Here is a 16,732-nt window from a genome sequence, read left to right as displayed (position 1 = left end):
ACTCTTTCCTCCAGTAGATGGCAGTAGAGATCACGAATAGCACGAAGTTTGCATCTCTACCCCTTCTAGGAAAAACAATTAGGAGATGATCATACTAAGTGAAGCAAGCCAGACAGAGAAAGACAAATATCATATGATATCGCTTATATGTGGAATCTAAAAGGATGATACAAATGAACTTATCTACAAAACAAAAACAGACGCACAGACGTAGAAAACAAACTTATGGTTACCAAAGGGGAAGCGGGGAAGGGATAAATTAGGAGATTGGGATTAACATACACACACTACTATATATAAAATAGGTAACCAACAAGGACCTACTGTATAGCACAGGGAACTCTACTCAATGTTTTGTAATAACCTATATGGGAAAAGCATCTGAAAAAAAATATGTGTATATGTGTAACTGATTCACTTTGCTGTTCACCTGAAACTAACACATTGTAAATCAACTATACTTCAGTTTTTAGAAATGTAATTACATTTTCAGAAGTAAATCTAAAATTTTAGCTGTTTAAAAAAATATTTCATTGTAAAGCAACTATACTCCAATAAAAATTAATTAAAAAAATAAAATAAATAAAAATAAATTTAAAAAAAGATTTCAAAGGATTGCTACATTGACCCCAGCTTGATATCACACAGCTGTTGGAAAAAGTTGCTTTAATAGTAATAATGATAATATTATTACTAATATTCTGGTTACTATTTCTATATTCAAAAAAAGCAAAGGCCAAGTTCTCAAATTAGTGTCAAAGATCCAGGTGGACTTTGCCACGAAATAGCTTGAACCGGGCAGTTATTCTGGCTAAAGGTATGGTTCTGGTCTCATCAAAGCAGCCTCTCGCTCAGTGAAAAGGCCTCAGAATGTTACACCATCAACCCCTCTGAAGACTACCGATCCCTCACTGCATGGAAAGAGAACATGGGGACACATGTCAAGAAAAAAGAAGATAATTGAAAAGGATCCTGACCTACCAGATACTTTAAATTAAAATAATTAAATTTCATTAGTCCAAGGAAGAGCTAATAAAAATATGACAGAAAGAGAAATGATCCCAGAGACACTCAATCACTGTTAAGAAATAGGAACTTGAACTTTTAGAGTCTGGGAAGTGATGCACTTCCATTTTTATTATTTCTTTCTTAAATGTTCCTTTTTTACTCCTACTATGTTATTTATGTTTAAATGTCTTACTTATCTATGAAGATTACACTACAACTACTGTGGAACCTTGGACAATATTTAACTTACCAGGAAAAGTAAGGGGGTAGAAATGCCATCTTTGGGTCTATCCAATGCAAAGAACAATTTTCTGTAGCACCCTGGACTGTTTTATCCAATAGTGTCAGGCTGCCCTCTAATCCTGCAAATCCTGCAGGACGCCACAAGCCCACCCACGCCTTTGATCCCCATCTGCCTGGGGCGACCCTCTCCGCTCCTCTTTCCCAAAGCTGCTACTGCTTCAAATTGGATAACCTGAGACAGGTGTTTAGGAGAAAGGACTAGCTGATTAAAGTAATTCACATGAAGGTGTAAGTAATCTGATTTTCTGTAAAGCATTCTGTTGTCCTGAAATGCATCTCTACATCCGTGGTTCTCAGACCGTGCTGTAATCAGTCACCTGGGGAGCTTTGATAACTTGATGCCACACCACAGAGCAATTAAGTCAGAATCTCTGGGAGTGGGATTCAAGCACTGATATTTTTCAAAAATCCCAAATGACTCCAGTGTGCAGGCACGTTTGAGAAACTGTGTTCTAAATCAGAGCTTCCCAGTCTTTATTGTGACTACAAACCCACTGGGGGGCTTGTTAAAATGCAGATTCCGTTTAAGCAGGTCCAGGGCTGGGGTCTAAGATTAAAACAAGCTTCCAGGATATAGATGATTGACTAAGACAAAACAACGCAAAACTGCCTACAGTGCTTCTAAGAACAAACAATCTCTCAAAATATAACCATGTCCTCCTCCTCAAATACAAGTAATGGTGATTAGAGTGAACTGGGAGGGTGGGTATTTGATACTTAAGATTGGATGTTTTCTCATTGATCTTCATAACACCTTCAAAGTCACAAGGAAAGAGGAAGCATAGCCAATTCAATAAGGAATGAATGTGTTACTAAAAAAAAAAAAAAAACAACCGAAAAGCCAAAGGGCAGAATCTAGAGCTTTTTAAGAGAAACATGTGTCCTCTCATCTTTTAGACCACACTGGAATGGGCTTGTTGTGCCCTATTTAAGGGAATACACTGAAAAGTCATAGACGCACTGTGTAGAATACTCACAGCTTTTTCTCCAAGAGCTGATTTTAGGCTTATCCTCACTTTGATGCTTTGGTCAGAATCTGATTAAAGAGAAATAACAGACTGTTGTTACAGATGACAGATTGACCATGTGTGTTTATTTCCTTCCTCTCCCAAGATCCCACTAAAGTGATAGTAAAGGAATTTTTTAAGGTATAAACACAATTTTGGAAAATGAGAAGTTATGGAGGAGTGGTAAGTGCTTTTGCAAGGGTCAGGAAGCCATGCCCTAATGTGTACACAGAGGCAGCAGAGACCCCCAAAGTCCCACAGAATCCCGGAGAGGCTTGGGATTCAGGTACAGTAGGCCGGGGGAAGAAGATACTGGACTGAAAACAAGGGGAATGAAACTCAAGGTCTGGTTAAAGACACTTTGGGGAATAGTTGATGTTCCTACCCCATGAGCTCTTGCTTAGAAAGTCACTTGGAGGCTGTGCTGCAGCAAAACAAGAGGTAATTCACGAAAGAAGACATGGCATCCAGGAAGCAGTGGATTCAACCCAGGACAGCAGCAAAGGGATGACTCAGGATGAAAACTGTGGTCCACATTGAGACAGGAGGACTCTAAGAGGGAGTTCTTTAGGAAAAAATGAGACTGAAAAGAATAGATACGTTGGAATAGTTGAAAGAGATGAATGTGACGTACATAGCAAATTAGGCATACAAAAAAAATGAGGCAATAGAAACTCCAGGACAAACAAAAAAACACATAAGAAAGGATATAATATAGTATATTACTTGGTTTTGCAAGCATAATGATACAAATATTGATAATTTCTCTATGAAAAATTATGTTAAACCTAATTGGGAGAATGAGAAAAGGAGGCAGAAGAGTAGGCAGAAGTGCATGCCTAAAAGTGAGCAACAGGGAAATGACAATATAAACAAATTGTTTAAAAATATGAAAGTAACTGCCAGAAAGAAGAGGCAATAGCATTAAAATTGTTAAAAGTATTTGTCTTTGACGAGCAGGATTCAAATACAGTGGGTTGGAGACTGTTAGACTCTTTTATTTTAAATACGGGGCTAGTAAAGCAGACTTGAAAAAGAGAGAGAGAGGTAGTTTTCACTGTGCCAGGTACATAGTAGCCGCTCAACAAATGTGTTTCCTCCCAGACAAAATGGCAGCTACCACCACAGTACAGGGGCTAAGTAGAGGGAGAACATATTCAGCTGTGTCACAGTCCCATGAGACCGGGGCCAGAGAGGACTAGGGGAAGCAGAAGTGGGCAATTAGAAATGTGTCAACTCCATGTACTCACATGGAGTCCAGTCTGTGCTCCATCCCACAAACGAATTCCTGTTCTGGTCTTTCAGCCAGGTCAACAACGGCTCAAAGTAGTTGAGCAGTGGCTTTACGTCCATAGTCTTTACTCCCACAATACTTTCCAATGCTGAGGTCCAGGGTTCTGATTTCCCAAGGTGCAGCATTTGGCTACATGAAAAAGGGGGAGGGTGGGTTCAGAGCCTTTTGAGGGATTCCAGATGTATATCTACTTACATGTACAATCTATACTTTCTCCTCTCTGGCTTGACTAAGTTTGCTCCTGGTAAATTAGAAAAGAAGCCATGTTAACAGTTGTATTCATCCTTCAATCTCTCTTCCCCTCCAGTTACTACAAAAAGAGCTCTGTAGTTATGACATGAAGAGAGGAGGTGGCCTGTCCAGCCATCACATGGTCCAGGTTCCTGTGTGACCACGAAACATTTAATTTGTGGATGAGAACATTTTGAGGCCCCCAATTTTCTTTTTAGAACAAAGAAATCAAATTCAAACCTAGGCATGGAAATGAGTAACATTAAATAGGAATGAGAGGTTCGACATTTTGAAGCATCTCTTACAGCAGCCTCTGCCCAGCTTCGGTGGAATTCGAGATATCACATTTGTACAGGGGACCTTCATGTTTAGCTGTTTGACAAAGGGCTTCATGAAACTGGAATTGATAAATGGTCCTTGTGTAATATCTGTAAAAGAGATAAAGAAATAAAGTTGTCCTGTGTTTAGTTTCTGTGGTAGAATCAAAGATTGGGGCAAATATTTAAATGTTGAAGCCCTAGTAACCAAAGAAGTACCAGTTAAACCTCTTTTCCCTCCAGAGAGACCCAAACATGAACCCTACAGACTCATCATACTTGCATTCACGTATCAGCTGATAAAAAGGCAGTATTATTTTGTTAAATGTTAGCTCACATTTGTATTGTGTTTTACAGATTTATAGCCCTTTCACATAAATGATGCCAATCGATACTTATGGCAGATCAACAATATTATTTCCACTTTACAAATAAAGAAACTGAGGCTCGGGGCTTAGCTGGTGGTCCAGTGGCTAAGGGTCCGTGCCCCCAATGCACAGGGCTCAGGTCCGATCCCTGATCAGGGAACTAGATCCCACATGCTGCAACTAAGAGTTCGCATGCCGCAACTAAAGATCCCGCATGCCACAGCTAAAGAACCCACATGCCACAACTAAGACCCGGCGCAACCAATTAAATAAGTAAATAAAAAAGAAAGAAAGAAACTGAGACTCAACAAATTCAAGATCTGGAGCTAAAAGGGGAAGAACATAGGTTTTGGGACCTCAAGTTAAAAATGCTCTATTACAGATATCTGTTGGCCTGCCGGTTCAAGATGGCAGAGTAGAAGGACGTACGCTCACTCCCTCTTGTGGGAGCACTGGAATCACAACTAACTCCTGAACAATCATCGACAGGAAGACACTGGAACTCACCAAAAAAGACACCCCACATCCAAAGACAAAGGAGAAGCCATAATGAGACGGTAGGAGGGGTGCTATCACAATAAAATCAAATCCCGTAACTGCTGAGTCGGTGACTCACAAACTAGAGAACACTTATACCGCAGAAGTCCACCCACTGGAGAGAAGGTTCTGAGCCACACGTCAGGCTTCCCAGCCCGGGGGTCTGAAAACGGGAGGGGGAATTCCCAGAGAATCAGACTTTGAAGGCTAGCGGGATTTTGACAGGACTGGGGGAAACAGAGACTCCACTCTTGGAGGGCACATACAAAGTAGTGTGCACATCAGGACCCAGGGGAAGGAGCACTGACCCCACAGGAGACTGAACCAGACCTACCTGCTAGTGTTGGAGGGTCTCCTGCAGAGGCGGGGGGTGGCTGTGGCTCAGCGTGAGGACAAGGACACTGGCAGCAGAAGTTCTGGGAAGTACTCCTTGGCGTGAGCCCTCCCAGAGTCTGCCATTAGCTGCACCAAACAGCCCGGGTAGGCTCCAGTGTTGGGTCGCCTCAGGCCAAACCACCAACAGGGAGGGAACCCAGCCCCACCCATCACCAGACAAGCGGATTAAAGTTTTACTGAGCTCTGCCCACCAGAGCAACAGCCAACTCTACCCACCACCAGTCCCTCCCATCAGGAAACTTGCACAAGCCACTTAGACAGCCTCATCCACCAGAGGGCAGAGAGCAGAAGCAAGGAGAACTACAATCCTGCAGCCTGTGGAACAAAAACCACATTCACAGAAAGACAGACAAGATGAAAAGGCAGAGGGCTATGTACCAGATGAAGGAACAAGATAAAACCCCAGAAAAACAACTAAATGAAGTGGAGATAGGCAACCTTCCAGAAAAAGAATTCAGAATAATGATAGTGAAGATGATCCAGGACCTTGGAAAAAGAATGGAGGCAAAGATGGAGAAGATGCAAGAAATGTTTAACAAAGACCTATAAGAATTAAAGGACAAACAAACAGAGATGAACAATACAATAACTGAAATGAAAACTACACTAGAAGGAATCAGTAGCAGAATAACTGAGGCAGAAGAACAGATAAGTGACCTGGAAGACAGAATGGTGGAATTCACTGCCGTGGAACAGAATAAAGAAAAAAGCATGAAAAGAAATGAAGACAGCCTAAGAGACCTCTGGGACAACATTAAACACAACAGCACTTGCATTATAGAGGTCCCAGAAGGAGAAGAGAGAGAGAAAGGACCCGAAAAAATATTTGAAGAGATTATAGTCAAAAACTTCCCTAACATGGGAAAGGAAATAGCCACCCAAGTCCAGGAAGAGCAGAGAGTCCCAGGCAGGATAGACCCAAGGAGAAACACGCCGAGGCAATAGTAATCAAAATTGACAAAAATTAAAGACAAACAAAAATTATTAAAAGCAACAAGGGAAAAATGACAAATAACATACAAGGGAACTCCCATAAGTTTAACAACAGATTTCTCAGCAGAAATTCTACAAGCCAGAAGGGAGTGGCATGATATATTTAAAGTGATGAAAGGGAAGAACCTACAACTAAGATTACTCTACTTGGCAAGGATCTCATTCAGATTCAATGGAGAAATCAAAAGCTTTACAGACAAGCAAAAGCTAAGAGAATTCAGCACCACCAAACCAGCTCTACAACAGATGCTAAAGGAACTTCTCTAAGTGGGAAACACAAGAGAAGAAAAGGACCTACAAAACAAACCCGAAACAATTAAGAAAATGGTCATAGGAACATACATATCGATAATTACCTTAAACGTGAATGGATTAAATGCTCCAACCAAAAGACACAGGCTTGCTGAATGGATACAAAAAAAAGACCCATATATATGCTGTCTACAAGAGACCCACTTCAGACCTACGGACACATTCAGACTGAAAGTGAGGGGATGGAAAAAGATATTCCATGCAAATGGAAATCAAAAGAAAGCTGGAGTAGCAATACTCATATCAGATAAAATAGATTTTAAAATAAAGAATGCTACAAGACACAAGGAAGGACACTACATTGATGATCAAGGGATCAATCCAAGAAGAAGATATAACAATTACAAACATATGTGCACCCAACATAGGAGCACCTCAATTCATAAGGCAACTGCTAACGGCTATAAAAGAGGAAATCTGGGCTTCCCTGGTGACACAGTGGTTGAGAGTCCGCCTGCCGATGCAGGGGACACGGGTTCGTGCCCTGGTCCAGGAAGATCCCACATGCCGCGGGGCGGCTGGGCCCGTGAGCCATGGCCGCTGAGCCTGCGTGTCCGGAGCCTGTGCTCTGCAACGGGAGAGGCCACAACAGTGAGAGGCCCACGTACCGCAAATAAATAAATAAATAAATAAAATAAATAAAAGAGGAAATCGACAGTAACACAATAATAGTGGGGGACTTTAACACCTCACTTACACCAATGGACAGATGATCCAAACAGAAAATTAATAAGGAAACAGAAGCTTTAAATGATACCATAGACCAGATAGATTTAATTGATAGTTATAGGACATTCCATCCAAAAACAGCAGATTACACTTTCTTCTCAAGTGCGCATGGAACATTCTCCAGGATACATCACATCTTGGGTCACAAATCAAGCCTCAGTAAATTTAAGAAAACTGAAATTATATCAAGCATCTTTTCTGATGGCAACGCTATGAGATTAGAAATGAATTAAAGGGAAAAAAATGTAAAAAACACAAACACATGGAGGCTAAACAATACCTTACTAAATAACCAGGAGATCACTGAAGAAATCAAAGAAGAAATCAAAAAATACCTAGGGACAAATGATGATGAAAACACGACGATCCAAAACCTATGGGATGCAGCAAAAGCAGTTCTAAGAAGGAAGTTTACAGCTATACAAGGCTACCTAAATAAACAAGAAAAATCTCAAATAAACAACCTAACATTACACCTAAAGCAATTAGAGAAAGAAGAACCAAAAAACCCCAAAGTTAGCAGAAGGAAAGAAATCATAAAGATCAGAGCAGAAATAAATGAAATAGAAACAAAGAAAACAATAGCAAAGATCAATAAAACTAAAAGCTGGTTCTTTGAGAAGATAAACAAAATTGATGTGTATAAAATGGGTGACTAGTAAGAACCTGCTGTACAAAAAATAAAATAAAATTTAAAAATTAAAAAAAAAACCCATATTAGTCACTCAAAATAAATAAATAAATAAATAAAAATACTCTATTACAATCACCCTGCACTCTGTCAGTAACAAGAAGACAAACAAAAATATATTTCTATTTCTCCCAAGGATACTATAAATTCCCTGATGGTGGGAGAAAAGATCTCATGTAAGTTTTATTTAACTCAATACATCGTGTTGAGTTAAATCGAATTGAAACTGATCATCTATTTTGAGGATCTAAGGGGCAGATGAATGGAGATAGAAAAAGAAATTAGAGTTGTCACTCTGTCCACAAATCCTAGAAGTGAAACAGAAGAAAACTGTCATTTACCGGATGAATGAGTAATCTTCAGCAACATGGAACAGACACGCGGGGTCACAGTATGTTTCATCATGGGGCAGAGGCTCCACCACCCCGACTATCTCTCGCCTTTGGGGAAAAAAGAAGATACGTTAGCTCTGGGTCACTCATCGTGAGAAAGTATGGATGGTGCCATTAGGGCGGTGTCATCAGCCAATGGCATTTCTACTGAAATTGGTTGTCAGGTGAAATTGAAACAGTGTAAAGAATTACAGAATAAAGTGCATCATGTAGTCATCTCTTTATTTTTTAAATTCAGCCAGTCTACAGCATTGGAAAATAGCTGTACCTTCAAAATACTAATTTAATAAAGTGCATTGCGTGGCCAAAAACATACAGTGAAAGTCCTAATAATTCCTCTCCGGCACTACATTTTATGGGCTCCTGGTAGGCGGAATTTTCTAAAATTGAAATCTCACTGATTCTTCAAGGCTAGCTCAAATGTCCCCTCCTCTGTGAGGCCTGCCCCCGATCCCAACCACCTGCCAGCACAGTGAATCCTCCAGCTCCCTTGGCCTTCTCTAGCTCTGCCTCCTTTGCCATTTCTCTCTCCATTTTATAATTATTCACATACAGCTCATTCTTGCCCTGGAGACTTGAGCACCCAGTGGGCGGGGCTGTGTTTTGGTCATCTTTACAGTTCCAGTGCCAGACATGATGGCCAATGCTAAGAAAAGACTTCACGTGGATTCACTGAATGCATAGAGTAATTAATGCATTAATGAATCATTTTAAGGGTCTGATTCCATGTACCTTTGGAAATAAACTAAAAGGGATCAAAAATTAATTCGATCAGAAAAAAAAGGTAGGAAAACCATGTATTTGGCATTGTTTAAAGTGAATACATCCGTCCTTTCTGATTGTGGGATCATGATAGACATAACTTCAGTAATACTCAAATGCTAGCAACAGTTACTACAGATGCTGCCTCCTCCCTCCCAAGGAGGGTTTATGTCACCAGAGAGAATCTTGGCAGAAGAGTGGCACTGACTTCAACTTACTGATATGGGGCTGAATGTTATAATGGTAGATCTTCACCACAGAGAGGAAAAATAAAGAAAAATAATTGACAGGAGTCTGACTAATAGATGGTGAGGAGAAGCTTTCTTTCTTTATTCCTTCCTTCATTCATTCGTTCATTCATCCCTTCTTTCCTAACTTCCTTCCTTCCATCTTCTTCTGTAATACTTTCATCACTTATTTCATACTTGCATGTGCCAGGCACTGTGCAAGGCACTTGGGATACGGTGATGAATGAGGTGGCGCTGAAACTATTGAAAGGAATCGCCCTCTGTTGCCCAAATGCAGCAGGCTCTCAACTAGCTTGGAATTCTCTCCCTTCTCCCCTACATACCCCTGGTTAAATCCCACATCTTTCTCAAAGCTCAGTTTGGATGCCTCTCCTCATCTGACCTATCAGCCAGGGTTTTGGATCCCCCCTTGGACGCTCATGGATGCCCACATGCTCCCATCACAACCCAACACGTTGCAGTAGTTTCATCTCCTGCATTCCTCCATAGACTACAAGTTCTTTGAAGGCGAGGAGAACATCAGAAATGATCAGCACTGGATTCCCCAGTGCTTTACCTAAAATGTGGGGTAAATATTTTTGTTTCGAGGAATGGACAAAAGCAAAAATAAAAATGAATAAATTGATCACTTCCGAAATAATATCACAGTTTAACGGGTGCCGCAATACTTAAGATAGAGCATGAGAAATTATGTCACTTGACCCTGCTGGCGGGTGGGGCAGAGCCAAGGAAACATTATCTGAGAAAGCTCCCAAATGGAGACTTAAAAAATAAAAAGGAGGCAATTAATGTGGGGTGTGTGTGTGTGTGTGTGTGTGTGTGTGTGTGTGTGTGTGTGGTATGTGATGGCATTTCCCTAGCCTGAATACACTTCTCTCTCATTTTCACATATTTAGCCCCACATCACTAGATTTCAAGATTTAGCCACTGAAATCCCAGTTTTTCTGACTAGAAAGAATTCTCTGAGAACTCCAGCGCTAGTTGTCTTAGGTGGGTTCTCACCCAAACAGACCCTGAGACCAGGCCCTGGGACGTGATCCCAGGAAACACAGGCAAAGGAGTGAGGAAGTGAGACAGGGAAAGGAAAGCAGCCCCCAAAAGGTGTGTTATCAAGCAAGCCACCACAGTGGGTAACTGGAGCCTATTCCCACTGAGGAACTCTAGGATCCCATGTAGAGCACTCACCTCAGAATTCTCCCCGCTGACGGCGAGGGAGCTGAATTACTTATCCACCAATTCCCATCACACATAGTTCCTCAGTCTTTTCTCCATAGGAGGGTCCTAGTGACCAGAGGAAGCCCTCAGGCAATAAAATACAGATACTGGTACTAAGTATCTGATGTCTGTGTGTGTATGTGAGTGTGTATACACAGGCCAACCAAATGCTTTTAAATAAACAGCAAACTCATGAGGAAACATTTTACTGATTGCATATTCATTGACTTACTTCATCTCCCACCACTTTTGCATCCACTGCTCTTTGGGTATTTCACCCTTAAAGACCATCCACCTCCACTTTTCTAACATGTAAGTAAACGGTAGAGTTCCAACAATTTCAAGTGCTTGTTTGAGCAGGAAGTTTATTTCTGTTACTGAAAATAAAATGGGAAAGGATAAATATTAAGATGACGGTGACAGTGGATGTTTTGTATTAGATAATTTCCTAATCTCAAGATATTATTCCTCAAGATATACTTACTATAAGGATGATCACATGAGAAATATTGACAGTGGACATAATAATATGCATATATTCGTTTTTCTCAGCTGAGGGATTTGGAGTAGGGTGAAGCCTTGGATAGATTAGCTTAAATAAATCCACAAGGAACCCCTAATCCTTTTTCTTTATTAGTTTCAGTTGCGTTCCTTAAGTACTTCTTATCAGAGCTAATTAGGGGTATTTTATCTACTTTCCTAGTCATACTGTTTATCTTTTTTGGTTTTGTTTTTTTTTAAAATTTATTTGTTTAATTTATTTATTTTTGGCTGCGTTGGCTCTTCTTTGCTGCATGCGGGCTTTCTCTAGTTGCAGTGAGCGGGGGCTACTCTTCGTTGCAGTGCGCGGGCTTCTCATTGCGGTGGCTTCTTTTTGCTGCGGAGCACGGGCTCTAGGCACGCGGGCTTCAGTAGTTGTGGATTGCGGGCTCTAGAGCGCAGGCTCAGTAGCTGTGGCACATGGGCTTCGTTGCTCTGCGGCATGTGGGACCCTCCCGGACCAGGGCTCGAACCCGTGTCCCCTGCACTGGCAGGCGGATTCCCAACCACTGTGCCACCAGGGAAGCCCCACACTGTTTATTGTTGTAAGCTCCATGAAGGCAGTGACTGTCAATTCTCATTCAAGACTGTATACCTAGCCTGGTGTCTGCTACATGATGTCCTCTGTGAGTCTTTGCTAAATAAACAAATATTAAACAGATGTGGCCAAAAGCCAGTAAACCAGGGAGGGGAAACAACAACAAAAACGAGCCTCCCTAGAGGAAACCATCCACTGGATGATCAGAAGTACAGTGTACTTTAAATTTACTGACATCTTCCTTACCTGACTTTAAAATGCTTTAACAAATTATGTTATTTCATTTATCCTTTATTAGTGATGTAAAAAGGCAGTGGAGCTCATAGCTAGTGCGTAAATGAAGCTCACTGGAATGTAAGCAGAGGGATATTATCTACTTGGCACATCAATGTATTTAGTGTCTTTTAAAATGCTTTACACATAGTAAGTGCTCAATAAATATTTTTGGAAGAAGAAAGGAAGAGAGGAAGAAGGAGAGAGAGAGAGAGAGAAGGAATGAAGGACCTTATTTTGTTTAGCATCATTCACAGATCAGGGCCAGAGCCAAGGAAAGAAGCAGGAGTTTTTCAAGTCAGTGGTTTAACCATGCCTAGTACTGTCTTAGTGATTCAACCATCTTTGACTGCTGTCAAGGAATATTAAAAAATGATAAAACTAATAATGATCTGTTAATTGACTTGAGAATGATACTTTAAAATTAGGAAACAGGTGTGGTTACTGTGAACCCCGTTTCCTCTGTTGCTCCGTTCATGGGAGGATGCTGCTACTTGTCTATTACCCACTGGGTCTGTGCTCACAGTAACTTTTTCAGACATGATGATGGCTTTACACTGGTCCTTGTGAGATCATCAAGGTCTGGAGCCAGAAGTTGAGGCAAAGCGAATTGCCCACACAAGGATGGAGCTCATGACCTTGACCTCATCGACTAAATGTACTAGTAGGCAGAGCTGATGTTTATGTCCCAAACTGCTAAAATGAGGGGAGAGAAATACATAGGAAAGAAGAACATATTTGGCTCTAAGTGTCCTCCTTTTACAAGAAAGAATCCTCACAGAAAAATCTGGATCTCGTGAATATTTGTTGTGTTCCATCAAGTCCAACCCATCCAAAGAGAAACAGGCTGCCTCGGGCAAAGATGCTGAAGGATGGCCTGAATCTGAGGGGATGTTACGGGGCAAATTCATGCTTCAGCCACATGAACAAAACGTTTCAGTCTCCTCCAATCTTGATATTCCACCACCTGTTCCTTAAGAACCCCCAAATTTCAAGTTACACTTTGCTTTGCATAATATTATGGGAAAAGTTATAGATTAGGGCTCTGGTTCCGGTTCTGCCATGTTGCTTCTTGACCTTGGGTTAATTATTTTCCCTCTCATGTCTTCAGTTTGCTTCCTCTGCAAAATGGTTTTTAGAATCTGTTCCAGCTCCACTGTTCTGGTTTTTACCTAGAACCAGGGGATTCAGTCAGAACTCTGACACTAATTAGCTGGGTAACCTTGGATAAGCCATTTCAGTTCTGTGGGCCTGTTTCAGCATCTTTTTAAAAAGCTTCCGTTTGATGGTTCTTAGAGTCCCAAGACCATTCACTTAGTTACCTCTCTTATGCCCTTTTCAAAGATACAAAACCAGAAGCTGGCATATTATACTATATACTTAAAATTTTTTTTTTAACCAGTAGCAATTTCCAGTTACCCATAAATAACTTATATTTTACATGGCAAAAATTAAATATATCCTATGCATGACAATAAATACCTTTGCCCATGTCAGACTAAAGAATACCCAAAACAGGCCATGAAAAAATGTCCATACCACTGTCTTCATAAAAATCAGGTGGCAGAAGACCAAGGGATTTCAAATAGTGAGGTGTAGCTGCAGAAAGTGACATGATTTCCCCAACAGCTTCATGGAAACCTTCATTAGCTCCATTTCTGAGCAGGTAGGGCTGTGTGGCATACGCCATGTCATACTGGATGTGCCCCATCTCGTGATGGGCTGTGAGGAAGTCATCCATCGTCACCTTTGTGCACATTTTGATCCTGAACAAAAATGGGCAAGATTTAAATGAATCTCATTGAATTTCATTTAATCATCACAATGGAGTTATATGGGACTTCCATAGCATGGATCACCTTTCCAAGATTTATTCACCAATGATTCTTGAGGACCTATCTTGTACGTCCTAGAAACTGTACTATGTGCTCAATATAAAGTGATGGGCAGGGCTGAATCTTGTCCTCCTGATCACAGACTAACAGAAAGGAAGATAAACAGAGTCATCTACTACAAAAACTCTGAGGCAAGTACTCTACAAGTGATCAGTAGACATGGCCTTGGGCACAACAATGAGTAAATGGAGGCATAGTCTTCTGGAAGCCCCAGGAAGGGCATAACTCAGGATGCAATGAGCAAGCTGGACCTTGATCAACATGCAGGGGTTTGCCAGGCAAATGGCCGGGAGGGACAAGAGACTGACATTCCTAGAAGTGCTCAATGAGGATGGCTTGAGAAAAGAATGTGGCATTCAGGACACAGCCAGCAGTTTGGTACAGCCAGGACATAGTAGTAGTAGGAGAAAGGGTTAGAAATTGATATTTGGGAATCATTAGCATGTAAGTCAGGGAGTGGATGTGATGGCCCATGAAGCTGTGTAGGATGGCAAGAAAAGAGGGCCAAGGACAAAGCCCCAGGAGGTCCCAGGATGTACAGGGTGGAGAGAGGAAAAGGAGACAGAGAGAGAAGTCAAAGAAGTCCAGAAGGAATGACGATGCAGACACCAGTGAACAACAGCTCTTCAAAGACAACTCCTCAACACTGCCCCATGCTGTTGCGGCCCAATGGCATAAGGATGGCATTTGGCAATTAGGTGCTGGTCCTTTTCAACTTGGCAAAAGCAATTTCATGCAGATGAGTGTAGGGGTCATACTTCAGTAGGTTCAGTAGTCTTCCCACCACTCTGAGCACCACGTCATCCCCCTGATAAATACCCTTTAAGGACTCCCGCTGCTCAGGAATAAACTCAACCTCCTTTATACACCCCAATATGACCTCCTTCTCTAACTTGGTTTTTCTCTATACTCTTTTGGCACAATTATAAGAATAGCTATTATATAGTTAATCTGTACTGTGTGTAAGATCCTGTGTTAGGAAGCTTACATACACTTACTCATTTTTTCAATTTTACCCTAGTACTGGAGTCGGTGAGCTACGGCCTGCAGCTGGCCATCTGTTGTGATAGATCAGGCTTTACTGGGACACAGCCCTAACCATTTGTTTCTGTATTATCTATGGCTGCTTTCATGCCACAAGGGCAGAGATGAGTAGTTGCAACAGAGACCTGCAAAGCCTAAAGAAACTATTTACTATCTGACCTTTTATAGGAAAGGATTGCCAACCCCTACTCTAGCGCATGCGGCTGGGGCCCTGCCTAGATCTGCTTTACCAGAAAGATCCACCCATCTCCCAGTTGTCTGAGTCCTGGCTGTTGGCCAACAGCTGCTTCCTTCTTTAATGTTTTTGGCTAAATGGGAGGTGCCTCAACCAGGAGGTTACGTGGCCCCATACTCTGGGGCAGTCCACAGCCAATGACTGAGTAATATGGGGTACAAAAGGCCAGTCCTCTTGTCTCAAGATGTGACCGACTCTGTGGTACAAATCATGCTCCAGAGAGCCCCGTGGGATCAGGCTGAGGCCAAGTCTCTAGCAGAGACCACCTCCTTTCTTAACTCCTTCCCCTGCCCCGTCCTGCTTCCCTCACTCCCCTTTGCCTACAAGCTCTCCCTCAGTGAAACACGTGTACAAGAATCTCCATCTCAAGCCAAGGAACCCAACCTAAGACGCTCACAAACCTGCAAACTGGGAATTACGATTCCACTTTATAGATAAAGAAACTGAAACACAAGAAGGTTAAATACCTTGCCCAAGGTTGCCTATTCATTAAATGACACAGCTGGGATTAGAAAGCCTGTGCTCATTCTGCCATTTCACACAGACCCTCCTTCACACGCCCTTTATTCTAGCCTAGCCTGCTGACTCCAGTACACAACAGTGGCCCTGCCTCTCTGCATCTGATCCTGCTATCCTCCCAGCCCGGTGTCCCTCCCAGCTCTGTCTGTCCAAACCCTTCTTGTCTTCCAAGCCCAACTCAAATGCCACCTGAAAAGCCCTCTCTGAGCCAAACCCCTATTCCAGGTGTGGTCACTTATCTTCCAATTCCCATGGATTGTTCTCTGTGTTTCTCTTAATGACACATACCAGCTTATCTATTCACCTGTCCTAGCTCACTCAGAAGAGGGAAACGGAGGTGGGGATCAATGCCGGACTCACATATCCATCTTCCATAAATCTTGCACCAACCCTTTCCTAATGGGGGCACCACCATACCCATGACCAGGCAACTCTAATGGGTGCATATCATCTCAGATGAGGCAAACTGTCTAAAGGTTCAAGTTAGGGCCTGCTGACAATCCCCTTTTTCTTGGAAAGCCCACATGTGCTCTCGTGGACTCCCAGCCTTCGTTCAAGGAAAATTCATTCATCTCTTCTGTGCTCAGAGAAGCAGAGAAGGAATCCCAATTCATCCTCATCCCTCCATTGTCTCCCATTTTAGCATCAGCTGTGTAAACATCAGCCTCACTACCTGAAGTCGCCCTTCCCCAGGTCCCATGCTGTGGGGTGGCAGACCACTTTCCGGCCATCGCCTGGCTCAGTTAGCATGGAGTTATCCCAGAATCCTTGAGTCATATTAGGAAGGCCAATAGACACAAAGAACTTCTCAGCCTCCTTGAATATCCTCTTTGCATCCCACGACTGGAAGAAAAAAAAAACAAAAGAAACCCCAGCATTTAATTC

General features: G+C 42.0%; 1 protein-coding gene across 1 annotated transcript in view; it reads right to left on the bottom strand.

The window, feature by feature from the left end:
- ACE2 (angiotensin converting enzyme 2) overlaps positions 1–16,732 on the bottom strand; it is a 52,989-nt gene that overhangs the window by 7,849 nt on the left and 28,408 nt on the right. The window contains exons 9-15 of the mRNA XM_007466327.1: positions 16,521–16,690; positions 13,694–13,920; positions 11,036–11,180; positions 8,528–8,626; positions 4,149–4,271; positions 3,569–3,741; positions 2,289–2,347 (exon numbers count right to left, since the gene is read on the bottom strand). Coding sequence (XP_007466389.1) covers positions 2,289–2,347; positions 3,569–3,741; positions 4,149–4,271; positions 8,528–8,626; positions 11,036–11,180; positions 13,694–13,920; positions 16,521–16,690 — 996 coding nt within the window. The remainder of the gene's footprint in view (positions 1–2,288; positions 2,348–3,568; positions 3,742–4,148; positions 4,272–8,527; positions 8,627–11,035; positions 11,181–13,693; positions 13,921–16,520; positions 16,691–16,732) is intronic.

Source organism: Lipotes vexillifer, unplaced genomic scaffold (assembly GCF_000442215.2).
Source record: "Lipotes vexillifer unplaced genomic scaffold, Lipotes_vexillifer_v1.1 scaffold169, whole genome shotgun sequence".
NCBI classification, from domain to species: Eukaryota; Metazoa; Chordata; class Mammalia; order Artiodactyla; family Lipotidae; genus Lipotes; species Lipotes vexillifer.
The sequence above is the reverse complement of the archived record's forward strand: the minus strand, read 5'-3'. Positions and strand labels throughout refer to the sequence as shown.